This window comes from Nematolebias whitei, chromosome 4, assembly GCF_014905685.2.
Source record: "Nematolebias whitei isolate Nwh7 chromosome 4, NemWhi1, whole genome shotgun sequence".
Classification (NCBI taxonomy): Eukaryota; Metazoa; Chordata; class Actinopteri; order Cyprinodontiformes; family Rivulidae; genus Nematolebias; species Nematolebias whitei.
Window position 1 is genome coordinate 2,647,088 of NC_056501.1, and position 27,589 is coordinate 2,674,676.

Below are 27,589 nucleotides of genomic sequence, written 5' to 3' on the forward strand. Positions count from 1 at the left end.
CCACCGTGTCTCCCACCGTGTCACCCACCGTGTCACCCACCGTGTCATCCACCGTGTCATCCACCGTGTCTCCCACCGTGTCACCCACCGTGTCCTCCACCGTGTCACCCACCGTGTCACCCACCGTGTCACCCACCGTGTCTCCCACCGTGTCTCCCACCGTGTCTCCCACCGTGTCACCCATGGTGCACAGCTTTTGTCCGGGGAGGGTGGAGCTGGTAGGATTTTGTGGAGCGGAGGGCTCGTGTTGATGTCTGAGCTGTTCTTTAAGATAATATGGAGCGTTGCCCTGAATGGACTGGTGGGTGAGTGAGGAAACCTTGAATCAGTTTGGAGTGAAATGGGAATCCAGTGGATTCAGGATTGGGCTGGTGTGATCACGTTTCCTTTGCTTCATCAGAGCTCTGGCTGCACTGAACTGCACGTACTGAAGTTTCTGAATGTGCTTGGATGGAATTCCATAAAAAAAGTGTGTTGCAGAAGTTTTGAGGAGATGGAAGCATGGACGATACTTCTAAAACCACTTCCAACAGACTCCAGTACCCACCAGTTAAATGATGAAGATGATGAGGTTGCTGGACAAGTTCTTCCTCACTTCTCAGCTCTAGCGCCCGTTACTGCTTTAATCACGGAGCAGAAAATCCGAACTCACCTTTCCCAAACCATCATCTACATCTCCTGTTCCACCAACAAGTACGTTTTTTATAGTTTAAACATGTCCAGCATCTGTGACTGAGAGAACGGTTCTTATTGAAACAGATAAGCAGCTTGTAGGCACTGAAAGTTAACTTCTAATAAAGACTTTGTGGTGTCGCACACAACATCCCAGCTGTGATGAGCCTCAAACTAAGATTTATGATGAGAACAAAGTGGACTTTCCTGTTCACGGCCAATCAATGCTGGTCTTTCCGTGTTCGTATGAAAGTCAAACATCCAGCTCAAGTGCTAATGGACAAAGGACTGCAGTGAGTGGAGTGGGAGTTGAGTCATTAAGGAAAAGTAATGAAACGACGACAGACCAAGCCTTTGAGAGTGGAGCACGGCGAGCGGAATAGTCCTGGGATACAAACAGGAGAAGGTTAGTGAGATGGAGATGTTGCATGTTCTTTATGAGGGTTCACTTTCTGCTCTCTTTGTCCTTTATCTCTTTAGGAAGTCAATTTGCTGCGGGGGATGATATTTTCACTTTAAAGCTCTTATCCTAAGGGAGAGACGTAACCTATACAGGAGAGCGCTGCATGATAACGTGGGGTGTCTTTCATTCTGTTGAATAGCAGAAGTTGAACGCTCCTGGGAGGATCGAAACGAGCGCGCTCGCTGCTCGTCTTCCTCAGCCGGGCTTCTCGTGCTCGGACCTTTCAGGGCTGAGCTCCATAGCAGCTTTCTGGACAGACGAGGCAAAGACACAGAATATCAAGTCAGTTGCAGCAATATTTATTTTCTGATTTACAATGGCCTTGTCCTGACTCCTGATTTGTGGCTCGAGTGCGTTCCAGAGCTTGCTCTAACATTTTGTATGCTCTGCACACACTTATCTCCAGTCCAGGCAATCATGACTGAATTTAGTTTCTTTATCGATTTTAAGCCATGGAACCGTTTTGATTAAAAAAAAGTGCTTTACACAGAGAGCTCAGATGTTCATCACATTTATGAGCTTGTGTGCTCAGGAAGTGAACATGATGTAGTGATCTTTAATTTGTCTGAACAAATATTGAACTGAAAAAACTCCCACATAATAAAATTTGTCATGCCCGTTCCCGGGGGGAAAGAGGCTGGTTTGAGGAAGGCACAAAAATCTTTATCTGTCAAATCTATTTTATAAATTTTACAATGCACTTTTTTTAAATATTGGAAATTGTCTTTTTGCTGCAAAGCTTGAGCAGCCCCCAGTTGTGTGAGAAGATGACAGCGAGTGGATGAATTCAAGCAGAAATCCAGGTCAAGGTTGGGTTGTGTCAGTAGATGGCAGCAGAGAGCAGCTGGCCAGAGCTCCTTCAGTCTTGTACAAAATAATTACATTGAGACTGCTTGATTAAAATGTCTTTAGGAGGTTATCCTTTTTAAAGCTTTGATGCTTTAATTTATTAAAATAATCCTAATTGTGTGTAACTTGACTCCTATAAAACGTGTTTAAGTGTAAAAATGTGACTGATTTGCACAGGATTTATTTCCCCCTCTCAGGAACATTGATGTGGTTTGGAAACACGTTTGAGTCCGCTCTTCCTTCCTGTGTGATCTTCAGTGTGGGAGTTGCTGGGCGTTCAGCGTGGTCGGTGCCGTCCAGTCGGTCGGGGCGATGGGCGGCTCGCGGCTGCAGCAGCTCAGCGTGCAGCAGGTTGTCGACTGCTCCTACAACAACGAGGGCTGCAGCGGAGGCTCCCCCTCCCAGGCTCTGTCATGGCTGAAACAGGTGTGTGGCTCTCTGGACAGAACTTGATGTTTGTCATAAAGCTGGATCAACAGTGAGCTCTGATCTTTATTATGGATGTCCAACATGTTCTGCATTGCTCTGAGCAGCTGTTTAAGATGATCTACAATCGCTCATATTGCGCACGTGTGAATAGGCACCGGCTCCAGAATGGATGACTATATGCATCTTTAAAAAATAGATTTATAAAATGGATCACAGTTTTCTATTTTTATTCAGAGCAAAGTGAAGTTGGTGCCTCAGTCCGAGTATCCGTACAAGGCCGAAACGGGAATCTGCCATTTCTTCCCTCTGACATACGATGGCGTCGCTCTGAAGAACTACACCGTGCACAACTTCAGGTAACCTTTTCTTGTTTTAGAAAGTTCAAGCAGTAACTTGTCGTTTATAATCATTCACGAGGAACCTGCAGAAAGAGTGGGCGCTGCCGGTGCCGTCCAAAGACAAAGTTCAGTTTAATTCAGTCAACAAGGAAAAGGTTTCTGACTTTGGCTCAGCTTCTGCAGGCCACACGCTGCTCCGACTTATTGTAAAATGGATATTCTTAATGTGATAATTAAAAAATTAACTCTTAAACACACGTTGGTTTCTATTTTTCCCTCCGGTGTGATGTAGGTTTAGGGCTGTGCTCGGAGACTAAATGAAGCTGATGCAGTTTTGATTTGAATGCAGCTGAGCCTTTGAGTTTCGGTTTATAATCTTATTTAACAGCTTTTTCATGTTTCCTCTAAAGCCGTTTGCTTTAGCTAGAATTTACTTTATTAAAAAATCTAAACAGTTTTTTTCTGACCAAGTTCTTCCTTTCATTTTGCTTAAAAAGATTAAATGTAGTATCTTCAAGCCATCCCAGCTATAATTTATGAAAAGCAGACGCACAAAGGCTTTACGCAGGTTTGTTAATGTTTTACAGCTTGATTTAACTTTGTAAGTACAGCATCAAATAACTTCAGTGTCTTTTCCCCCAATTCATTGCAAAAGAGAATTTCCAACAGAGAGAATTAGCATCAAGAGTACGATTACACAGGAAGGCAGCCTGACTCGTTATAAATCTGAAAGTAATAATCTTCTCACGTGCAAACGAGCATAAATCACTTGCCAGGGAAATGGGAGGATGAGTGATGCCGTGGCCTGGTGCCGGGTGGTTTGTGTTTCCACCAGCTGGCCTGCGCTCTCATCCAGGCAAAGAGTCCAGTAAGCCTCTGCTTAGCACAACACGACCACTGGCAGCTGAAGAAGGCAGTGCTGGAGTGTTTGCACCGCTGCTGCAGGTCCCTGGATCTCATCAGAAGACCTGGACCATCTTAAAGGATTCAAGGAAGACTAATCACTGCACCTCAAACTCTGAGTTGTAGCTTTGCTGTTAAAGATGAAGAAATGCACGTGAGACCAAACGTCTAAGAATTTGTCATGATTCTGCTCGGTCTCAGCTGTGAAGCCGTCATGAGCACAAAGGGACCAGTGAGACGGTAAACATGGATCACAATCTCAGCAAGAAGTTTGGATTGATGCGCCAAACACAGCCTGACGTGCACTGTTCAAGCTTCATCTCCACAAAGTCTGTTTACAGTTCTGAACTTATCGTGTCGTTACGAACAGCTGATGGTGGAGTCAGACTCGTGATTTAGAGTGAAATGTTCTCTGCGCTCGAGTTCATGTCGGAGGCTTCAAGAGAACAAGATGATAAAACACGACACAAAAATGTTTATGGGGAACAATTCGTCATTTGTCAATAAAATAAAAAGTTTTACATTTCAGAGGTAAAATTGTCGCAGTGTAACAGAAAGACGTAGATCTCAGAGCAAAGAACCTGATGTCATTTAAAAACTCAAAATGATTTAATTCTGTTTTATTCATATTTATTCACTCTATTTCTACAGGTTAGGCTCACTGAGTCACGAGGACTCTTATAAAGGAGACGTGTTTTACACAGATAATAAAGTACACACAACAATAATTCAACAAAAAGTAATTAAAATAAAAAGTTATAAACAGTCGGATCAAGATCCATATAAAGACGATCAAATACTAAAAACAAGAACAAGTTTAGAGCTCACCACAGCCCTGAATCTGATGAAGTTATTCTCATGTCCTCAGACAATGGACAGGTGTCTCCACTGGTCCTGTTAGACCTCAGTTGATGCAGTTCATCACAATATTTTACTACAGAGACTTGAATATGATGGAATTACAGGAACGGCTCTAAAATGTTTTAAATCATATTTATCTGATAGATTCCAGTTTGTAAATGTAAATAACGAATCTTCATCATACACTAAAGTTAGCCATGGTGTTCCTCAGGGTTCAGTGCTTGGATATATAATAATAATTGGATACATATAATTCCAATTCACAGCTAAAGGGCAGTTTGCAAAAGAATGAACATAAACCCGAATCATAGATTCAATTCAGTTCTATATTCAAATCCAGTTAGAGCCAAATAAATTTATATTTTAATACAGTGCATTCACAAACAGCACTTTATGAAATGCCAGTTAGTAAAAGTTATTTGTTTAATGAAGCCAAAGGATCGTGTTGAAGCTTCTCTTTGTCTCGGTTCTTCATCTGAGCTGCACGTTGGTATCAAGCAGAGCAAACTGTCGTTAATTATTATTACATTTTTAACAATATTATTTCTGATCCATGCGAATGATCGCTCTTTAATACTTTAAATTAGGCATTAAGTTGTAGCTTAAATCTAGTACAATTAAACATAACCGTGTTTTCTTTATCTGCACGTCATTATATTGTTTTTTTGTGTTCAAACTGCATCTCGTACCTAATTTATTCATCTTTTTTTGCTTTCCTTTATTATTTGAATAAAGTTCCTCTGCTTTCCTTTGAATTTGCTCTGTTCCATACAAACACTCTTTGCCTTGTTAACCACAAGTTAAAAGTAAAGACGATTTCCAGACAGTAAATGTCAATGTCACGCTGCCACTTGAATTGCTGCTCTACCCTTTTCAACAGTCCTCTGATCCGGCATGAAAACGCTCCTTTGACCTGCCCCCGTCTTCTGGAATTGGACGTCACTGCGAGGAGGAGTCTCATCGGGGGGCCGCGTCTTTACCGCCGCGCAGCAAAAAGACAAACACCATCATAAAGTCAAAGTGGTTCAGTGCGGTTCGCCACATGGAAACGGGCGCCGTAGATCATGTGTAATGAGCCTGGCAGCGGAGGGCATCGCAGATACCCCCAGTGGGAATCATCTGGCGGGATGACAGGAAGGGGTAGCCGAGGGGGGCCGGCATATGTTCAACATAGTAAGAAGAAAGGAGAATATGTGAAATACTTGTTCAAAAGCAGATGGACTAATGAGGAAAAAAGATGGATCCTAGATGGATCCTGATGCGGAGAGGATGGTGAAGGAAAAGTTTGAATATTCATCACATCTTTTCTTATACTTTACCAAACTTTGTTCCTCAGCCGACTTTAACAATTCTCAAAACAAAGCTGGGAACCTCAGGAGATGTGGCTGTGCTCCTCAGTGGTCAAGAGGAGGCGATGATGGGTGAGCTGGTGCAGTCCGGGCCGCTGGTTGTAGTCGTGGACGCCGTCAGCTGGCAGGATTACCTGGGGGGCATCATCCAGCACCACTGCTCCAGCCGCTGGTCCAACCACGCTGTTCTGGTTGTTGGATACGACACGACCGGTACGAGCTGCCACCACGCACGCACACACGGAGTCACACCAACGTGCACATGCAAAGATGATGTGGAAGTCATGACACTGCCCACAACACAGAAATAAATGTGTCCGAATCAGATTTACAGAGCTAAAGGAACCTGATGTTTCCTGTGTGGAGTCAAATGCTTCCATGACGCTTGTTTTTGTTTAATTTGTCTTAGTGCAGCTAAAAACAACTTTTTCTGCTAAATTTCTTTATTATGTAATAAAGAACATAAAGCTGAAGCACCCCTTTTAATGATTTTGTGCGCGGCGACCTTTCAGTCCGTGACTTGAGAAGTTGATCTTATCTCTGAACCAGCGGTCATCAGAGATGAACCGGGTTTCACAACGTGAGCCTAAAGCTGCCTGGACCCCGTCACATCCATGGACCGGTGTCGACGTGCTCTACAACAACATGTTTACAAAAGTTATGTCACCCTTTGGATTCACAAACTGTATCTAATGTGTGGTTGTAGATGATCCCTCATCTGTTTAAAGCCACAGTTAGTTGTTAACGTTTGACAGTTTAAACTTCCCTGACCCGGGTCTTTGGGGCCAGCTGTCTCAGTTTAACTTCTAAACACAGATTTACAACAGCAGCATTCTTTTTTCTTAGCATGAATAATTTCACAGGCGTGTTCTCAAAGTGCACAACAGCAAAGTGATTATATAACAGAATAAACACACTGCAGTGCGTCTTTAAACCTTTCAGTCATGACAGGCGTGTTTGTGCTGCAGGGGAGATCCCGTTCTGGATCGTGCAGAACTCCTGGGGAACCACATGGGGAAACGAGGGTTATGTTTACGTCCAGATCGGTGCTAATGTCTGTGGTGAGCTCATTTCTCTTGTTTCATACGCTGCCTGGTGCATTCACATCTCTGTGTTCCGTAAACCCTCGTGGATTAATCATCCGCTTTCGCTTTTCTTTCCAGGCATCTCCGACTCTGTGGCCGCCGTTTTTCTTTGACGCTTTGTCTCTGAGGTCATCACGTGTGTGAGCGATGGTGGGGGGCGTACCAGTGCAAAAAGGAAACGCGTCAGGGTGTCACTTTGAGTACCACTTTTATTGAAACGTAACCGTTTTGCATCACTACAACAAAATAAATCCATATGTTTGCAAGTGTTTATATGTATAACAGCGACAGAAAGCTCGACTGCAAAACTGCAACACGTTCACTGTACAAAACACGACAATCTTATTAAATACACTACAAAAGATACATTTGAGAACTCGTACAAAACCCCGATAATTAGTCCATAAATACATAACAAAATTATCTTATATATTTATAATATTATACAAAACATGTCTGAAGCATGCTCCATAATCAGGTAGATAAACGTGAGCGGGTTCAGGCGCGTCCTCGGACTGACTGAAGACCTGAACTGAAGCGGCTACAACCATAATGTTATCCACACCTCTTACATTTCGTCATAATGAAGCTGTGCAGGCACGTTGACGTGACTTCTTCCTGTCTACTCCTTATCTTCACCTGCGTTTCATGCGAGTCTGAAACGCCCCCGTGACGTCCTCACATGAAACCTTCATGTAAACCCCAGTAGCATTGTGTCTCACTCGAGCTTTGATCATTCCTCCCACAGATCTATTTGCCTGCAGGTCAGTTAATTTACATTTACATTTATTTAGAGAACATCTAAACCGTTTTCAACGAGAAGCCGTCTGCAGAACTTTGTGCCTCAAAGTCAAGATTAGAGAAAAAAAAAAAAGAGACTGATTTGGCTTCGTAAAATATCATGTCAGATTTTTTTCAATAAATTGCAACAATTTGTAATATACAGTATATACATATATATATATATATATAATTTTTAGCAGACACATTTGTTCCCACCGTTAGGAGAACATGAGTTTTTGGCAGTAAACTTCTCCCAGGTACGTTGAGCATTTGCCACCCCAACGATCTGCGTCCTGGTCCCGCTGGGCCCAGGTCGCTCTAACGTTAGCGCACGTGGTTTAAGGCTGCAGCGTTTTCTCACAGGGACGAGAAGCCAGGCAGAAGACTGAGACGCGCTCTAGTCTGAGTCGTCACTGCTGCCGTACGAGCTGTCGCAGCACTCGGCCATGTAGAGGAAGGTATGAACGTTGGGGTTCAGTTTGGGCACCCAGTGGCGAGGCACCAGGAACGTTGCCAGATTAAACAGGTCCACAAACACTTTGTAACGATCACTGAAGGAAAGAAAATCATAGATTATAAGTTATGTGATCATAAAACTGTAATAATTTTCTAAATGGCCTCTTCTTTGTTGCCATGCAGAACACTGCCGTGTGCTTGCAGTGCTCAATGATGGAGGTTTAAACCAAACGTTACCTGACAGTAGAACGCAGGTAGTGGTAGCCAGAGGAGCCCCCTGTTCCTGCTTTGCTGCCAATCATCCGGTGCACCATGCACACATGATTGTCTTCAAAAAGAGCAGAAGTTCACAGCGTTTGGTTTAATGAGCTGCGGTTTAACCGTGCGTGTTCAACTTGTAGAGTAAGACGCTGCGAGTCCGACAGAACTCAGTTTTTAACTTTGTGCACTCTCCTGCTCAGTCCAGCTCAAGCTTTAGACAAACTTTGACAAACTACTGGTGGAAACATTTATCCGTCAGACAAACAAAATACTCACATCTCCATTTAGTCATGAGGGTGTCGATGTCCATGAGGGACGTGAGCAGCTGGAAGGGAACCTGGAACCTCGGCTCTTCCCTTGGAATGGAAGAGAACTTGATGTTTCACTGGTTTCATTAAACCACATTTTAATCACCTTAAAAATAAGAGCATCTGTCACCTGTTCACCACCTACAGCCCCGCCGCTTTGCACTAATTATCACTTTGCAGTGACTGCTGCATGACTTTGTGTGCTCTGCTGAAGCCTTAATTAGCCTCATGTGACGTTCTGTCTTCACCGCGTGTGTTTTGCATGTTTAGCCTGTTGAAGCATCCTCAAAACAAAACTGCTGTCGGTGTCTAGAATTTGATGGGTGACACGTTTTTAAAACGGGGCTTGTGTCATGGACGTTTATACAAGAGGAATTCAACCCACGTGTTCTTAAATCAGGTCTCGTTGGAGGTGCCTGCTCCTCTCAGGTGTAAAAAAGTGTAAACTGTATTAAAACAGTGCAAATTGTGTATTTTTTGCTCGATAATTACAGGTGGAGCCATTAAATACTGCTCTTACCTGTAGAAGTAGATCATCAAAGCACCTTGGAGAGCCTTGTAAGAGAGCCGCCTCTCACCTGGTTACCAACGTGGACATATTATTTTCTTGTCTTTATTTTTACATATTTGAGTTTGAAGTAGGGATTTTGAGCGAGCTCAAAACAAACGGACACTTCTGTAAACGGCTACCTTTGCTGACCAGGTGGTCATGGCGCTTTTCATCGAACAGAGACGTGAAGAGCTCCCTCTGTTTGACGAGCTCGGCCATCAGCTCCTCCTTCTCCTCCGATTCTGGCATTTTCTATAAAAATAAGTGATAGTCGCAAACAAAAATACAAGTCCTGTCAATCATCTGTGTGCTCCAGGCGAAGCAGGGAAAGTTTGTTCTGGGAGCTCGAGTCATTTCTTACCTCGATTTTCTCCTTCTCCACATTCAACCCATCAAATATATTGATTTGCAGCTTTTCCCAGAAATTGAATCCTTCCACCTTCAAGCCTGGAGTTCTCTCCAGCCACTCCTGAAACAACAGCCCAAAGGTTTCATGACATTTACCCTCGTCAGTGGCACATTAGCTTCTCTGGGGCAGAAGCAGCCGAACATTACCCTGATGTTAACTAGAGAAATTGCATTTCCTGCAACAATGTGAATACTTAGAAGAACTTGCTGAAAAACAGCTGAAATTAGCTAAAAACTATGCTGAAATGGAAGAACAAGCCTAAATTAGCAGAAGAAAGCAGGAAGGACACATATATGCTGAATTAGGTTTAAACAAGCAGAAATTAGCACAAAAAAATAGGAAATTAATTAAAAAAGCTGAAATTAGCATAAAAATTAGGAAATTAGTTTAAAAAAACTCTTAAATGAGCAAAAAGCTGAAAAGGCAGAAAGAAGCTTAAAAAGAAGCAGAAACAGCTGAAATGAGCCCTAAAAATGTGGAATTAACTGAAAAAGATTAACATGAAAACAGCTAAATATTAGCTGAAAGAGCAGAAAAAGCTGAAAGTAGCAGACATATCTCGAAAGGAGCATAAGGAGCTGAAATGAGCAGAAAATAAGTTAATTAGGCTGACAGTAGCAAAAATTACCACAAAAAAAATGGGAATTAATCTGAAAACAGCTGAAATTAGCTACAAAAATGCTAAAAAGCTGATTAAAGCTAGAACAAGCTTAAATTAGCAGAAAAAGTTAATTAGCCTAAAAGAAGCAAAAATAAGCAAAAAGTGGAAATTATCTGAAAAAAGCTGAAATTAGCATACACACATGCACGCACGTGCACACACACACACAAAGCAGCTGAAACGTATCTAAAAAAGCAGAAAGACTGAAATTACATGAAGGAAGTAGAGTGTGCACATTTTAGCTGAATTGGGCTGAAAAAAGTTTTAATGAGTACAAAAAATGTGGAGTTAGCTGAAAAAGCTTAAATTAGCATAATGTAGTAGCTGAAATGGTAGAAAAAGCTAAAACTTGCAGAAATAAGCTGAAAGGAGCAAAACAAGCTAAAAAATAGCGGAAGAGTTAGAACAAGCACAAAAATGTTGTAGCTAGCAGAACAAAGCTGAAAGGAGCACAAAACATTTAAAATAAACTCCCAGCTGAAAGTAGCTGAAAAATGTTTAAATTTGCAGAAGGAAGCTGAAAGAAGCTGAAGCAGAAGAAAATGTGAAAGGAGCAGGAAAAGGTTGTAAACACATCTAAAGATGTAAAATGAGCTCGATTCATTTTCTATGAGAACAAAATGACAGGAAAGGCTAAATATTTCAAAAAGCTAAAGTTGCACCAACACCAAAAGTCAGCGTTTTTGTCCTGAAAGAGCCGAACGTTTTATGATTTGTTGAAATAGCTGAAAACTGCGGGACGAGCATCACGCCGAAAACGTGCAGAAGAAAAATGTCTGACAACAGTGAGAATGCTTGATAAACATTCAAACTAAGTGAAAGTAGAAAGACCCGTGTCTGTGAGACGAACCTCCACCAGTTTTAGAAGAGTTGGCTCCTGCTCTGTTTTCAGAACCATCTCACTCTCGTGGCCTTTGAAATTGTCTCTGTAATGCCGTCTGTTGTACGGAACCCTCAGGTTGTCCGGCACCCCGATTTTGTTCTCCAGGAGCCGAAACTGAAGACTTTGGAAGCCAGAGGCTGGAGACAGGTACTCTCTGTGCACACCAATGAGCATTAAGTGCACGTCATGCCCCCAGAGCAAACCAACTTGAGGTGCCGCTTATAAAAATTTTAGTGATGAAGTGGAGAAGGCTAGAAGTTATTTATGAGTTTACCTAAAGTCAAAAAAGTCCAAGGCTGTCATTGTTTCCAGAACTGCAAATTGGTCGACCAACAGCCTGAAGATCATCACGATCCTGTGGATGCGAGTGTTGACTTTGAGCATGTTGCGCTCATCTCGGACCTGAAGGGAACGAAACGCTTGATGAATCGACTGCTAATTACGGTAAAAGCTTCTGCTACATCCTGAGAAATAAAGAAACAGTTGTTCCTTAATTAGTTCTTACTCGTAAATTATTTGCACAGCCCAATACTCTGAGCTGCTCCTGCAGAGGTGGTGGGGTTACGTAACTGCAGCTCCACTTTCAGGCTCGAACATGAGCAGAATTTGGAATGTTACTTTTTTCTGACTGAACTTCAAAACCAGGACGTCCGGTAAATGTCTCTTAATCTGAAGAACTAAAAGTCCTGGCTGTTTTAAGCAGCGTTCAGTCCTGAACACCTTGAAGATCTAAAGTCATTAGTGCAATCGTCTCCTGTGACTCACGTGTCCACTGGTGAAGATCTCCCTCACCGAGTCGAGCTCAAAGAGAATCTGTTTGAACCAGAGTTCGTAGGCTGGGATGAAAATCAAAGGTTTGATCAGCATCAATACTTCATTATGTCAGAAGTTGAGGCTGAATCAACAGAAACAACAACTTGGACTTGATGTTCGGACCCGGTGAGGCCCACCTCACCTTGATGGGTGACGATGAAGAGGTGCTCGTCATGGATCTTATTACCTTTGACTTCACTCTGCAACACCTGGGCTGTGGTTATTTTGCTAAGCTGAGGGTCAGAAAAGAAAAAGGAGCTAACAGGTACTAACATGCTCTTTTTAAAGTTCAAAATCCAGATGTTGGCGTTTGTGTTTACCTGTAAATAGTCTCCGTAGATGATTCCTCCATTGCTGGCCTTGTTCACTCCAGCCTGGGAGGAGTCCTCGTCCTCTTCTGCAGGAGGTTTATTTTTGAATAACCTTGAAAACAAAACAGAATCAGCCTGTTGTTAATGTGCATCTTTTTCTTTAGTGGGATTAGTAACAGAGCAGGTTTCCATTTAACGAAAGTAGAAAATTAATCCTTTTATCACATGAAACATACAAATGTCTCTTCTCGAAGTACGGACATTCGCTCATCGTGTATCCAAACCAGTTGCAGCAACGACTTCTCCTAAAGTGATGAACGTTTTCTAAAACAGTCTTCTGTGTGATTCGTGTTTTAAAGACTCGACTCGTCCAATCAGTCGTGAGCGAGCAGGCGCCATCCGGCCCGCCTCTTATTTGTCTCGTGGTCCCTGTTGACATTAGGCTGGGACTACTTTCTGGACTTTGTTTTACCTGTTTCAGAAAAAAGCCCACCTTATTCAAATTAATTAAAGAAAATAAAACATCCTGAACACATAGGATGAAACAGCCATACTTCAGTTAAAGTTCAAACTGGATTACTGCACTGTTTTTAACTAACCGTGTTCAGTTTTGTGGCGTTTCTGTCTCGGTCATAGGACACAGGGTTTGTAACAAGGTATCGATGAGTGTAAGAACATGAACTTGTTACATAACACACACTCTTGGCATGACCTGCCCGTCTGCACTGACGTGTTCTTTAACGACGTTTCTACAAGTTTCAACTTCAACCTGTGCTAACAAAAGTTGCTTTCTTCTTTATTGGAAAAGCTCCCGTTTTAATAGTTTGAATCCGTTGACAAATTCTAAACATTTTTTCATGATGCACTCTGGAAGTCTCTGTTGCCAATCTGGAGGTCATTCATCCGTAAATATTTGCTGTTTGGTTAATATTTTCTTCAGCCCGTCATTGAAGCTGAGCAGTTGTCATGATGTTCTGAGAATAGTGCTTACAGTACTCAAAGAAAGCCCCTTTTCTGTAAAAAGGGGTTGATATTGTGTACATACCCTCGGAGTGTTGCAGCTTGTTGATAGCTGAAAAAGGGCACCCTCGCTAGACTTGTAACATCAGCCGAAGTTCATGGAAACTCTTGTTTGTTTTCAGCCACAGGTCATTTTGTTAAAAATAATGACAGGATTGTTGCTCCCTGCCACCTGGGCCACGCTGCAACCGTCACAACAAGAAGGTTCCTTCTGACCTTCAGTAACCAACTAAGAAGACATAGTCCACTCTCTAAATCTCCCAGATCTTTTGCTTTGTTTTTCACATTGTGGACTTATCAAGTCGAGTCCCACCAGTGTGCAGCGGTCCTTAAAACGTCAGAGGGATGATAATAAGCATCCATTTCTGAATTGGGACGAGGTACAAGCTAATAAGAAGCAGCAGCCTCAAAATGCTTTGTTCTGGTTCTCATTTAGCCAGGGGACTCTTGGATGAGGGGTTACGATGGATACCGTGTTTGAGATGCTGTGAAACTATCACTAGGTTCTCTGAGATTTATCCAACCTGTCCATGTGAGTGGACACAGGTGTCATTACGAATCATCTCTGAGGTCTGAGTAAGTCTCTGATTAAAAGACAGTGGAGATCTGGTTCATGTTTTTATGAAAGTTTACTAGTGAGACTGTCTGCTTGACTTTTCCTTGAACTCTGCAGTTTCCAGCTTTAAGGATGTTTTACTTTTTTTTTGTTGGTATTTTTTAAAATTCAAATAAACAAATGATTTGCCACGAGCTAGGATCTGTGATCTTAATATAACTTTTAATCATTTGCAGCTCACATCCCATCATCTTAAATGTCAGCATTCTTATCACTGAAGTGTTTAAAAGAAGACTACCGGTAATCTGACATTAAAACAAAACAGTTAGATCAGCATGTGACATGCACGCTTTTTTTTTTTTCCTTTCTGAAACTCACATGTTAGCATCAGGGGCAATTCTAGAACGGCTTTTGGCTTGAACCAGAGCCCTGTAAAGAGAGAGTCGCGACACTCTTTGAACTCGCCGATACGCGGTCACGTGGTTCATGCAGCTTCAATAGTTCCAAACAGCTCATCCCTGTCAGTCAGTTTGAGCGGCTGCTGGCGCAACACAACACAAAAATCGACTTTTCTTACTTTACCTGTGTCTTTCAGTAATTGCTGAGCAGTAACGAACTGATTACTGATCATTTCACAGACTATGCATTTTATCAAAGCGTTTTTAGAAGCAGCTGATACATTTATCATTAAATTTTAGAAGGAAACGAGACTGCAAACACATATTTGTTAGAAAATAATGTATATGCAATACAATGATCAATATAGCCATGTCAGTGTTTTATAACGTTACACACGATAAAAAAAGATCAGAGTAACTCGTGTTATAAAGTTATTCTGATGTTCTCTGCAGGATAATGCTCCACCTTGTCCTCCAGCAGTTCAGATCTGCTCCAGCTTACCTCAGAACATCTGGATGAATTCTTGATTTCTATAGAAGATATTAATTCAACCTTTATTTAAACAGGTTCGTCCCATTGAGCCTTGAGGACTCATTTACAAGAAAGACTGAATATAATTGTTGTATTTGTTTTTTTTTTATGTCAACCAAGTACCTGATAACTGAGTTGATTGTAGCCTGACAACTATTGTAAAATTGTAATTCATTGATTAAAATGTTCATTTAAATGAAACTGTTTCTAGTTAAAATCATAACAGACGACAAAATAAGTGTTAACTGTGCAAAAATAAATTTCCAAACAATTATAAAATATGTAAAATGTAAAGCAAGCTTTAATAAAGTACTTTTACTACTATTTATACTGTTTATTAATGACATCATCTCAAGTCAGCAGGAGCACCATCATCATCATCATCACAACAACACAAAGTGAGAGCTGTAAATTTAATCTGTACAAACATTTTCAATCAGGGCTCAAAATGTTGAACTGTGAAAGAAATGTGCAAGAAAATAAACTAATGTCGCTCTACAGGCACATTTAGAGAGAGGACAGTTCACAGAGACACAGTGAGGACGAGTGAGACGGAGACACAGTGAGGACGAGTGAGACTGAGACACAGTGAGGACGTGTGAGACTGAAGGAGGTTCAACCAGTTGTTCATGGACCAGAACCAGATGAGAAGAACAGCAGAACTTCCACTGACCAGTGATCTGACCAGTGATCTGACCAGTGACCTGACCAGTGATCTGACCAGTGATCTGACCAGTGACCTGACCAGTGACCTGACCAGTGACCTGACCAGTGATCACACATGTTGTTCTAAATTAAACTTTGGTACGAACAGTGTTAAATAATTCACGTCATATTTTTATTGAACAATAATCTTCATTCTAACAGTGACGTTGTAATTTCAGAGACTGAGGAAGAAACAGAAATGAGGCGAGTGAGATGAGGGACAGATGAAAATGTGTCCTCAGAGGACGGGGACATGTCAGGATCTGATGATCCAGGATCAACAGGACCAGGAGGATGGATCAACAGGACCAGGAGGATGGATCAACAGGACCAGGAGGATGGATCAACAGGCAGTCAGGGAACAGAGATGAACAACCTGAGGAACAATTAGAACAAAAAAAAACATAAGCAGGACAGAAGAAACTCACAGACAAGAAAATTAACTCAGTCCTGCGAAGAAAAATGTTAATGGAAAATAAATTGACATATTTTTACAAAAGATCAGATGAAGACAACTGGCATGAAGAAGAACTTCCAGCTCCATCTCAACGTACCTGTGATAGTTTAATAAGTGTTTTGTTACTGTCCTACAGTTTATTGATGCTGATATATTCTTGTAATAATTCTTATTTCTTGTTCTGTCTTGAAAGAGTCTCATCTCAACTTGACCCATGATTACCAAACACTAAACTAATAATATAAAACTAATGTAAATGAACAGTCCTGCAGTAAATACCAACTTTGTGAAGGTTATGGTGTTAAAGTAATTTTATTCGAACATCTTGATTCAGCTGTTACTGATTAATAGAAGACAGAAAATGAGATCTTGTACCTTTGTGATACTTTGAATGCAACATTCAGTTCATGAAGTCATTCTCCTCTGGTTTACCTGGAAGACATGAAAACATTGACTCATCTCCACAATCACGTTTTTATTTAATGATAATGTCACAACTTATGCTGCAGCCTTTGACAAATGATCTATAACTTTAACTAAATGACGTCAGTCTTGTTGTCATGTTGCCGTCATTCTTTGTTAAATCAGGTCTCTCTTGTAAATGAGTCCTGGAGGCTCAATGGGACTTACCTGTAGAATTAAAGGTTGAATGAATCTCAGGAAAAAAAGGCCAAATATTTTCTAGTTGAGTTCAGTAACTGGAATTACCATAAATTTAAAAAAGACCACCTTTCAAAATTTAAGCAGTAATAGATATTTTAAAACGCTGAATTAGAAATAGACCCGTTTAAACAGTCATGTTGCAGAGCAGCTGCAGTTAAAACACAACTAGTAATTTAACATGTTTCATTAACTAAAACTGGCGACATGAAGTATTAATGTTGATAAATTGAGGTACAGAACAGTCAGATAAAGCTTCACAATGGAGAAAAAGTGTTGCATTTGCATTAACTTACCGAAAAAACACGGAGAATGAACTACGTTCAATGCTGAACCGCTGCTGTTTGGAACTCTTTGCTGCTGCATGACCCACGTGACTTCCGCATTCCATTCTTTCTATGGGAGTCTATGGGAGTCTATGGGAGTGTCGCAACTCTCTCTTTACAGGGCTCTGGCTTGAACAACGCAGTGGCCGTTGGCATCAGAAGCACTTACAAAGTGTGTGTGTGTGTGTGTGTGTGGGGGGGGGGGGGGGGGGGCGCTGGGGGTCCCCCCCAATAAATTTTTGAATAAAGTAGATGCCATTTCCTACATTCTGGTGTATTTTAACAGGTTTTTAAACATCTATGTTTACCTACATAAGTAAACACTTGATTCAGTAACTATTTTAGAGAGCGCGGCGCAACAATAAGTAGCACTAAGCTAGTGGCGAGCAATACAGACACGCTAGCTAAGATGCTACAGATGCAGCGCTCTGCTTTACATTACACAACCTAATAAACACTTTGTACAAAATCAGTTTAGTGTTAACTGATCATAACTAACAAAGACTAAACTTACGCAACCAGAAGTTACAAAGCCAGAATGCAATGCTGTACCCCACCCCCACCTCAGCTTCTCTGACCACATCTCCATCTTTCTGGCACCTGTCTACCTCCCCTCGCAGAGACATTCCAGACCCACCCACAGGATCATCACGACAGTGACTCTGTACTGCAGGACTGTTTTGTACACACAGACTGGCAGGTCTTCAGGGAGGCTGCTGTAAATGGAGGAGAGCTGGATCTGGAGGAATGCACATCCGCTGTCCTCGGATACATCAGCAAGTGTGCTGATGATGTCACCACCACCAGGACTGTGAAGTGCTACCCGAACCAGAAACCCTGGCTGAATGCAGAGGTCCGGACCCTGCTGTCTTCGGGTCTGGTGACTCACAGGAACTGGGGAGGACAAGGAAAGAGCTGGCTGCTGGTATTAAGAGGGCCTAATCAAAATATGCACAGAAGATCCAGGGACATTTCTCCTCACAAGACCCATGGAGCTTGTGGAGGAACATTAAGTGTATAACAGATTATGAAAGCAGGGGTGCACAATGCCCTAGGGACCCATCACTGCCTGATGCTCTTAACAGGTTCTATGCATGCTTTGAAGACCCGACCAGACCAGCCAGCACCAGACTCACCTCACCACTAGAAGAGGAGTTCCTCAGCATTACCTCAGCAGAAGTAAGGAGTACCTTCAGGAGGATTAATCCTCACAAAGCAACCCGCCCAGACAACATCCCAGGGAAAGACTGTGCCGATCAGCTTTGCAAGGTGCTGGTCGACATCTTTAACTCCTCCCTCACCCTGGCAACTGTTTCCACCTGCCTGAAGACCACCACCATTATCCCAATTTCTAAAAGCTCTTCATTGACTGGTCTGGATGACTATTAGCCAGTAGCCCTCACCCCAATAGTCGCTAATGCTTCGAAAGACTAGTCATGCCCTACATCAAAGCTACCATCAACATCAGTGAGAACCCTCACCAGTGTGCATACAACAAGAATCAATCAACAGAAGATTCCATCTCCTCTGTGGTCCACACTGCCCTCACCTACTTGGAGCAGAAGGACTCCTATGTCTGTATGCTCTTTGGACTTCACATCTGCCTTCAACACTATGATCCCCAAAACCCTTATGGGCAAACTACTCAGACTAAGCCTCTCGCTATGCAACCGAGTCCTGAACTTCTTAACAAACAGACTGCAGTCTGTGAGGATCCACAACTTCTCCTCATCCACCATAACCCTCAGCACTGGCTCCCCCCAGGGCTGTGTGTTGAACCCCTTCCTGTTCACTATGCTCACATATGACTGCACATCTACCCATCAAGGCTGTCATATTGTAAAGTTTGCAGATGATACAGCGGTGGTTGGATGTATCACAAACAACAATGAGTCCAGCTACAGGCAGGAGGTGGAACACCTGGAGAGCTGGTGCAGAAAGAACAACCTTCAACATGATTTCAGACTTCTTTTCATTGCAACTTAAGAAATTTAAAGCCATCCAGTCCCTGATGTCAGCAGGCAGTCGAGCAGAGGTTGAATAGAGCATGTACCATTGTGTCTTAGGGGGAAGTAAATTTGACAGTCATCGGCTTAGAAGTGAAAGGGCATGTTGTGTTTCTGGAAAATAGCACCAAGTGGCAGCAGGTATAAAGAGAATAGGAGGGGGCCCAGGATGGACCCCTGCGGAACCCCACATTTAAGCTCTGTCACTGCAGAACTAAAATCTTTGATGGAGACACAAAAGGATCTGTCAGCGAGGTAAGATCTGAACCAATTGAGGGCTGACCCTGTGACGCCCACCCACTGCTCCAACCTAAACTCTGTTCTCCACCTCACTGAACCATCACCTCTGGAAGCCTCGACTGAGCTGTGCGAGAACGTCCTGTATTTCTTTCTGGAAAAAATTGCCACCACCCTCATTTCCCCTCCAACTCATGACCCATCTATCCCACCTCAATCTGTAGCTCTATTTGACCATTTTGAACCCATCACTCTATCTTCTCTAGAGCAGGGTAGAAAAGACGCGTGGGTTGTGAGAGTTTGAGGTAATGATATCAGAAAAGTATTTGGATTTAGCAGCTTTTACTGCTTTCTGATAACGGCACCAAATCTCTTTAAGTATTTGAAAAGAGAACTGCAGCCTGTCTTTCCTCCATTTGCGTTCCGCCCTCCTGCACTGCTGCCTAACAGCCTTGGTGACATCATTCAGCCAAGGTTCTGCTCTGAGTTTTGATTTTTTTTTGTTTTAACAGGAGCAACATGATCCAGAGTCTTTAAGTATTTAAGTGTAGGTTGATAGTGATCATTTAAAGGGCAGCCAAGAGCAGAGTAATGCAGAAGGAGAACTGTATCTGATTGAGACCCTTTCCAAGGCCACCCGACTATGAGTAAGGGTGTCTTTATCCAACCAAAATAGAAGATCTCTGATATTATTTGCCCAAAAACAATGCAAGAAATGAAGTGATGTGCCTCCAAGTCTGTGGGACAGATGTAAAATCGTCTTGGCAATCTGTGGATGCGTTTTATTCCAAATAAACACTGATATATGGCTATTCAGATTGTTAAAGAAGGATTTAGTAAGGAAGATTGGCAAATTCTGAAACAGGTAGAAATTTAGGTAAGATATTCATTTTTGCAAAGTTTATTATGCTCCATAGAGTGTGAGGCAGGGATTGCCATCTATAAATGTTCTGTTTAAGGTTCGCCATAAGAGGTAGATACTTGGTTTTATAGAGGTTCTTATGATCTCGAGTTACCCAGATCCCAAGGTACTTGTTTTTTTTTTAAGCTAATTTTCAAGGGTACAGTGTCCAAGATTTTCTTTTCTATGGAGGCTTTGATCAATAGAAAGTTCACTCTTTTGAAGATTAACCTTATAGCCAGATATTTTCTTAAATTTTTGAAGCAAAGTAAGTAATTCAGGGATACTGGTAAGAGGGTCTGATATATATAAAAGCATGTCATCCGCATATAAAGAAACATTTTGCTCTGTACCTAGTCGATTTATCCCTTTAATGATGGAGTTTTGTCATAAAGCTACAGCCAATGGTTCTATCGCTAACGCGAATAGAAGTGGTGATAACAGGCACCTATTTCGTATCCTGTTAGTAATTCGAAATAGGAAGATATGTTACGGTTAGTGCGGACCGCCGCAGTTGGGGACCACATTTTAATAACTTTAAAGTCTCAAAGCACTAGTCACACTACACTCAGTCAAATGCTTTCTCTGCATCTAATGGCAGAATGACTTCATCACAGGTGTGTTTGGCTGAACTAGGAGTGTACAGCACATCAAGCAGCCGCCTAACATTGAAGAAAGCCCGACGGTTATTAACAAACCCCGCCTGGTCAGGCGGGACGATTGTGGGGACCACCCGCTCAAGTCATTTTGCCAGGATCTTTGAAAGGATTTTAACATCAGTATTTAAAAGCGAGATAGCTCTATATGAGCCACATTTTAGAGGATCTTTGTCTTTCTTAAGTATCAGCAAGTTACAGCTTGATGCATGGACAGTGGCATTGTCTGTGCAGCGACTCCTCAAACACAGACCTGAATAAGGGCTAAGAGTAGAATTGAAAATGTCTTAAAAAACTCAGATGGGAAGTCATCTGGTCCAGGTGATTTCCCATTTTGCATATTGTTGATTGTGGAGTTTATCTCGGCTACAGAGAACTCCCTCTCCAAGTCCCCAACAAGATCAGGATTCTTTGAAGAAAGCTCAAGATCTCCAAAAAAGTTCTCCATGTCCGATACGTTAGCTGATGACAGTCGTGTACAATGACTGATAAGATTTAATAAAATATATTAATTCCAGCATTGTTTTGGAATGCAGCTCCCTGTTCATTGTTAATTGCCGTAATAGTTTGGTTGGCTGACTGTCACCGCAACTGATGCAGTCCCAGCCTTTTAACCATGTTCGTAGTAACCCTGACTAGATTTAGAGATTAAATAGTCTGCTTGCTGAGTAGAGAAAGTATTAAATTCAGTTGAAGTAACAAATGTTTTTTTCATTAGAACCCACGAGAGGGAGTGGCTTTATTCCCTGTCTAATTCTAGTATCTCATCTGTTAACTGTCTTAGCCATACCAACTCCTTTTTTTGTTTGCACAATAAGAAATTATTTGACCCCTCAGGTAGGCCTTTAATGCCTCCCAGACAGTACAGAGGGGCATTCCTGGTGTTCGGTTAACTTCGAGGAAAATTTCAATTTCAGATGTAAGAAATTTAGTAAAGTCTTCCTCGGGAAAAGTAAGGGGTTGAATCTCCAAGGATGAAATACCGTTTAACAACATTTAACCATTTTTTCCTGATGATTTTCATGAAATCTTTCTGACTGCAAAGTGTTTGAAATGCAAAACTCTGACAATGTTGTCAAAGGAAAAGGGGGTGGAGCACTGCGGGTAAGGGGCGTTTCTCTTCGGGACAAATTGAGATCAGTGATTGTCAGTTGCTGATAAGTCCACTAGACTGATTGACAGGTGGCGTCAAGGATCTGACTCGTGCAAAAACCAAAAACAGATTTTACTGACCCGTTTAAGACAGTCATCATTTATTCCATATTTATTCCAAATTTATTTAATATTTTGGTGGTTTGAGAACTGAGTTTCCTTACAAAAGCTTAATGATGGTTTCTTTATTTTCCACGGGTGTGGAGTTAAAATGTAGGGGTGCTTGAGCGCCCCCAAAAAGAGGCTAAAATTGCCACTGGTTAGCCATAATAATCAGAAAGGAGATTACAACAAAATGCATTTGATTTAAAAGTAACAGTCTTGAAAAGGTAAAATTAAAAATAAACTCTTTTCAAGTTTTTTTGTTTTTTTTTCAGTAAAGGTAAATTGATGTGGTAATTAATGCTGGCAACCTCACAGCAACATAAAAATAAAAAAGTTAGTTTGGCCTGAGGCTTTTCCTGTTAGCTCTGTGCCCGTGGAGTTTCTCTGTCAAACTAACTGAAACATGAAGTTTACAGACCACGGACAATCACTGACGCCTAAACTGTTCTTTGTTTCTGCAAATGCTTCGAGGTGAATATCAAGTTGCCGTGTGGGGAACAAAGACTAATAAGAATCTGTTTCGTGAAGAATTTAAAATAATGAATCTTTGGTCACCAGGGAACAGAGTCTGATTGTCTTTCTGAACATCTGCTGTTCACACTGTCTGTGTGTTTGGACAAATTTATACCAGTTCTATTCTGCATCTTGACACCTTTGTGCAAAAACATTTGCAAGTAAAAGTAGTGGGTGTATCTCTAACAGTGAATCCACAGGAAAGTTTTCCTTTTCTAAGTAGGAAAGTGAAAACACACAAACACACACGACCGTAAATTTAAAAAAAGCAAAAACAAACAAAAAGTTGCAATAAATATGGACATTCTTTTGCTTCTCTCACACCTCAGAATTCAATTTAGTTTTTTTTCCTGTCTGGTTGATTTTGCGCCAAAGACTGGGTGTACAAGCTGTTACATAAAAATATGTAAACGATTAATAATGAAACCCGACTCTCATTGTGTGCTTGTTAAAATCCAATAACATTACGTGCACAAAACAGATAAAACTGATGTGGTAAAAGTCACCGAGGGACACCGAAGAGGACACGAGTTCGACCTTGTAAATTTCACGTCTTACATCCTGCGTGCATAGAATTTTAATGTGTAGCTACAAGGCATAATGTCATTTAACCCTTCAAACATTAACACGATCCTTCTAAATACATCTAAACTATTGACCACAAAACAACGTGTGTGTGGTTCGATCTAGCGATTAATATTTTTGTAAAGTCATTTTTCGTTTAGTTATGCATTTCCATTTGGCTACCTGTTTCTTTAAAAAGAAACTCAGCTGACCTGTGGAACATGCATGTTTTTTTTCCTCACGTTGCTCTGATGTGTGTTTTTTGCACAATTCATTTGGGTCTTTGATGTTCTTGCAAAGAAGTGCCTTCCCTTTTATAGAAGCCTTTGAAGTAGGTCTAGTTGCAGTGCATGGCGGGATACCACGCCGTTCCTTGGCAGTACTTCGTGTGGTCACAGCAAGAAACTGCAGCAGCTCTGCAGTTTATTTTAATGTTACTTACTTAACCATTCTATTTGATGTCTCTTTAAACTAACCTGGAGTACCTAGAAGCGATTGTTTAGCTCACATCTGGATTACTAATCACAAGAATTTGGCTTGATGGTTTGATGTTGAAGCTCAAAGCAACAGCACTTTGTGACCTCTTGACAGGCGAGCACAGTTTGCAGTTAGAAGAAGCTGCGTTGTGATTTAGATCGATCCAGTCAGTTCGGTGACTTTCTGAACTTTGCACTTTGTGCCACTAGAGAGCATCAGAGGACTTAAGTGAAACATTTGAGCGCTTCTTTAGCAGCTTAAATTGGAGGATTTTTCAGTAAGGGGGTTGAAACTCTTTGTATAGGCACATCAAAACAAGAGGCAGACAGTGGCTCACAGGGGAACTTAAATCATGCATCTCATTATAGTTTGTATGTTTGAGGCAGCCGGGCAGTGAATCCAGCTGTGGTGACGATGGCAGCCTGTGAGCTTGCTCTGTTGAGCTGTGTGTCGCAGCACAAAAGTCAATCTAACAGCATGATCTGTGGGATGTGTGGACGGCAGAGAGGAGGTCAAAAACAGCCGCATGAAATAAGTTTTGAGCAGAGAAAATTCAGCTCCCGTATGGTTCGAACTGCCGTTTGAAGTATACCACGAAAAGAGACCAGTTTATTACGAAGGGGTTGTTTTCAGAATCCTACATTCCAGCACTGATGCTCTTCTGGGCTTTGATGAATAACACGCCCTGATCAGTGGGAATGCTGATCACAAACCAAATGTCGTTGGTAAAAAAAACTGTTCAGCAATCAAAGGATTACATGAATCTGAGCTTAAACGTCTCTGTAGGATCATCTCTGGTTTTTACTCAACATTCTACATTCCAGGTGAATTACATTCAAACTCAAACATCTGTAGCTACAACGCACACACTTGAAGTGGGAGCAGCTTCAAGTAGCTGACTTCACAGCAGAGCTGCTTTTGTCTTCTTCGGCTTTTGTAGCTCAACGAGTCTTTGCAATCATTAATGCAATTTGTGCTGTTTATTCTTTTTTATGCTCTTGCTATTCATACATCACGGCTTTCTTTGATGGTTTTCAAATTAGTGTTTGATTAATCCAGCACTTAACATGTTTTGCCTTTTTGAAACCTGCAAGAAAACGGAAAAATTAATTTAAGAAACTTTCCAGTTACTGAAAAAAACAGAATTTCCAAAGGAGCCCTAAAATCATTTTTAGAGTTGTGATCTATATTTGGGTCTTGGTAATCTTGTTTATGTAAGCTGGTTTCATTAAATATTTGTGCCGATAAATTATTCATTCTTGGACAAGAAGCCGAGTCAAAAAAAATGATGTCCAATAAATGATAAATTTAGTGGAAGTAATATCTGACTGCATGTTGTGGATATATATATTACCACTTGTAAATACTTGTCACTACATGACCAATGTCAGTCATCTGCTCTAAAAATGGGGCTGAAGCTCAACAAAAGCCACATCTATGTAATCACGGCTAATTAATCCCGACACAAAGTAAACGCCTAAAAATATCACATAAAATAAAAAAAGTAAATTAAAACCAGCTTGACTTTATTTATGTATAAACACAACATAATTACCGTTAATGACTTGTACAGACATATATTCAGTTTCTTAAAAAGAAACAACAAAAATGCATAAAATCCTTGGATAATTTACAAAACATGGTGTCCCTGTGAAACCCAAGACACACCTGTGCTGCTCCACATCTTCAAGAGTTCGTCACACCTCTCTGCACTTTTTTCCACAATCACCATCAAGTATTGAAGCGTCTTTTGTTCCATTCAAGAGCAACTCAAAGAAAATAAGAACATTTTGATGTTTACAGTGCTAAATCTGGTATACATAGTGGTTTGGTGAGAGTATTTTAAACGTCAGTAGTCTCTGATTTGAAGAACCAAACATTTGTTTGAGAACACTGCTCGCTCCGTGAATCCATGAGCCTGGTACTTGTAGAAAAGTGCAGATATGCATTATGTAAACATTTCCTCTGTTCCCATAACACTCCGTTAAGCCAAGCTTTTTTTTTTTTTTTTAATGAGAACATAAAAATCAAACATAAAACACCTACATAACCTTAGCGTCTTGTTAAAAGCACTGTTGTTCCTCTGCTTCAGTCCAGAGTCCAGAAGGCTTGTGCTACAGAGGAACTCACCTGTAATTGCCATGTTAAGGCTTAGTGTCGTCATTTATTCTGAAGTCTTTAGGCCACAATGCACAGCATTGTTTTTGACCCATTGTTCCTATTTCTTCCATTTTTTTCTTTTACTTTTCTGTTTATTTATTTTTTTACAAAAGAAAGCAACACCCAATGTACATATAAAGAACTATTCCATACAGTTGCTTTTCATCGTGTCCACTTTTACATCTCTACCAAAACAAGGTCTCTTTGGCAAACAATGCACCTCAAATTGTTACCTTTTTCCAATTTCACTTTGCCGACGAAAATGGATGCTATTAGAGTTATCTGCTAATTCTGGGTACTGCTCGATGGAGAGCACATAGTATCCATCGTAGCCCAAAACCTTTCCACTGCTCAGTAGCTGCCTCTTTTCTCCTTCTGTCCAGGGGCGAACCCCCTCCTCGCCATCTCGCACTCGTTGCTGCTCTCGGGCCCAAGCTCCCGCTAGAGCACGCTGACGTGCCATCTCAATAACCCTCACTTTCTCCTCATCCACCGTTGAGCCATAGCGGATGTGAAAAGCAAGAGCACCGGCCCGAATTTCTACATCGGCAAAACGGCGAGTCCTGCTGTCCATAACTGTGGTGGACTGAGACACAGTCACATTGACACCGTTCTCTAGAGTCTTGTGTCCACTGGTGAGGTGCAGTGAAGCTAGGTCAGAATCTGGAAGGCCTGGCTTGACAAAGTAGTGTGTGTCTCGTCCTTCAATGGTGAAGTGGAGGTCTTCCAGATAAAAGGCGTTGTTAAGGATTGTTGCAACCTTAATGCAATCCTCACTTGCCACGTTGAGTGTGTGAGTGTGGACACTGCCCTTGTAGATGGCAAACATAACAGCTCTTCCGATGGGAGACTTTGCAGCTGAGAACCAGAGCCAAGACTTTTCACCTCTTCGACCTCGACGGAGATGGACCTCAGGCAGCCGCTCAAACGACAAGAGAGAATGCGCTTGTCTGGTTACTTCCTGCTGGACCCCAGAGATAGGCTGTAGGAAAAGTGCAGTGAAACGTTAACGCCTGAACATGGCAGAACCTGACTCTCCAGGCCATTTAAAACTAGCTACTGCTCTGCTGCTGGGTTTTCTCATCCCCATCTAAGATAATAGTGTTTTCAAGCTGTGTTCTTAAGTCTAAAGTAGATGAATCCCTGATGACATTTATGTGTGTGTGTGCATGTGTGTGTGTGTTACAACCAAAGACGCAGCATAAATGGCTTCAAAGGTTGTGACAATAGCATGCCCAGATTGTTGCATTCAGACTTCAAACCATTAAAACATCTTCACCTGATAAAGCTAGTTGGAAAAAAACCCATTTTTTTATCATTATAATTATGCAAATATAGACTAATTAATGTTGATAATCACAAAAAGCACTCTGTTCCAATTAAAAAATGACAGCTTCAACATACCAAGGTAACAGACAAATAACAGAAGCACAAATCTTGTTTTTCTGATATATATTTTTACTCAGTAGTAAATAATTTTACCCACCGGCAGATCATCCCAGAGCTGACTCTTCCCCAGTTCATAGGACGGCACGCTTAGGTCAAACTTTGGAACTGGATACCCAGGAATCGTGTTGTGGAGATGAAACCCAAATGTTACAAGCCAGCTGTTAACATCTAGAAAAAATAGAAATGTTAAAAATGTAACATTAGACAAAGTCTGAATTATGCTAGAATAGCTTTGCACATTAAATAAAAAATAAAATTTAAATTATATAGTTACAATTACTTTTGAGTCGCTTATTTATGCCTAGTTTTGTGTGTGTGTGTGTGTGTGTGT

The 27,589-nt window shown here is 41.4% G+C and overlaps 3 protein-coding genes across 3 annotated transcripts in view; 1 reads left to right on the forward strand and 2 right to left on the reverse strand.

The window, feature by feature from the left end:
• ctso (cathepsin O) overlaps positions 1-7,075 on the forward strand; it is an 11,105-nt gene extending 4,030 nt beyond the window's left edge. The window contains exons 4-8 of the mRNA XM_037675465.1: positions 2,243-2,410; positions 2,648-2,769; positions 5,914-6,077; positions 6,833-6,925; positions 7,028-7,075. Coding sequence (XP_037531393.1) covers positions 2,243-2,410; positions 2,648-2,769; positions 5,914-6,077; positions 6,833-6,925; positions 7,028-7,062 — 582 coding nt within the window. The 3' untranslated portion in view covers positions 7,063-7,075. The remainder of the gene's footprint in view (positions 1-2,242; positions 2,411-2,647; positions 2,770-5,913; positions 6,078-6,832; positions 6,926-7,027) is intronic.
• Positions 7,076-8,065: 990 nt separating this feature from the next.
• On the reverse strand, positions 8,066-12,669 carry tdo2a (tryptophan 2,3-dioxygenase a). The gene is made up of 12 exons (XM_037675583.1): positions 12,621-12,669; positions 12,394-12,496; positions 12,216-12,306; positions 12,026-12,096; positions 11,535-11,662; positions 11,228-11,414; positions 9,669-9,776; positions 9,448-9,559; positions 9,278-9,335; positions 8,726-8,805; positions 8,426-8,516; positions 8,066-8,283 (listed from the first exon to the last, which is right to left on the reverse strand). Exons 1-12 carry the CDS (start codon positions 12,653-12,655, stop codon positions 8,130-8,132), a joined length of 1,218 nt encoding a protein of 405 aa, XP_037531511.1. The 5' UTR covers positions 12,656-12,669; the 3' UTR covers positions 8,066-8,129.
• A 12,501-nt stretch (positions 12,670-25,170) lies between these two features.
• LOC119408347 (teneurin-3) lies at positions 25,171-27,421 on the reverse strand. The gene is made up of 2 exons (XM_037675144.1): positions 27,296-27,421; positions 25,171-26,791 (listed from the first exon to the last, which is right to left on the reverse strand). The coding sequence occupies exon 2, from the start codon at positions 26,636-26,638 to the stop codon at positions 26,039-26,041; it is 600 nt and encodes a 199-aa protein (XP_037531072.1). The 5' UTR covers positions 26,639-26,791; positions 27,296-27,421; the 3' UTR covers positions 25,171-26,038.
• Positions 27,422-27,589: the final 168 nt, after the last annotated feature.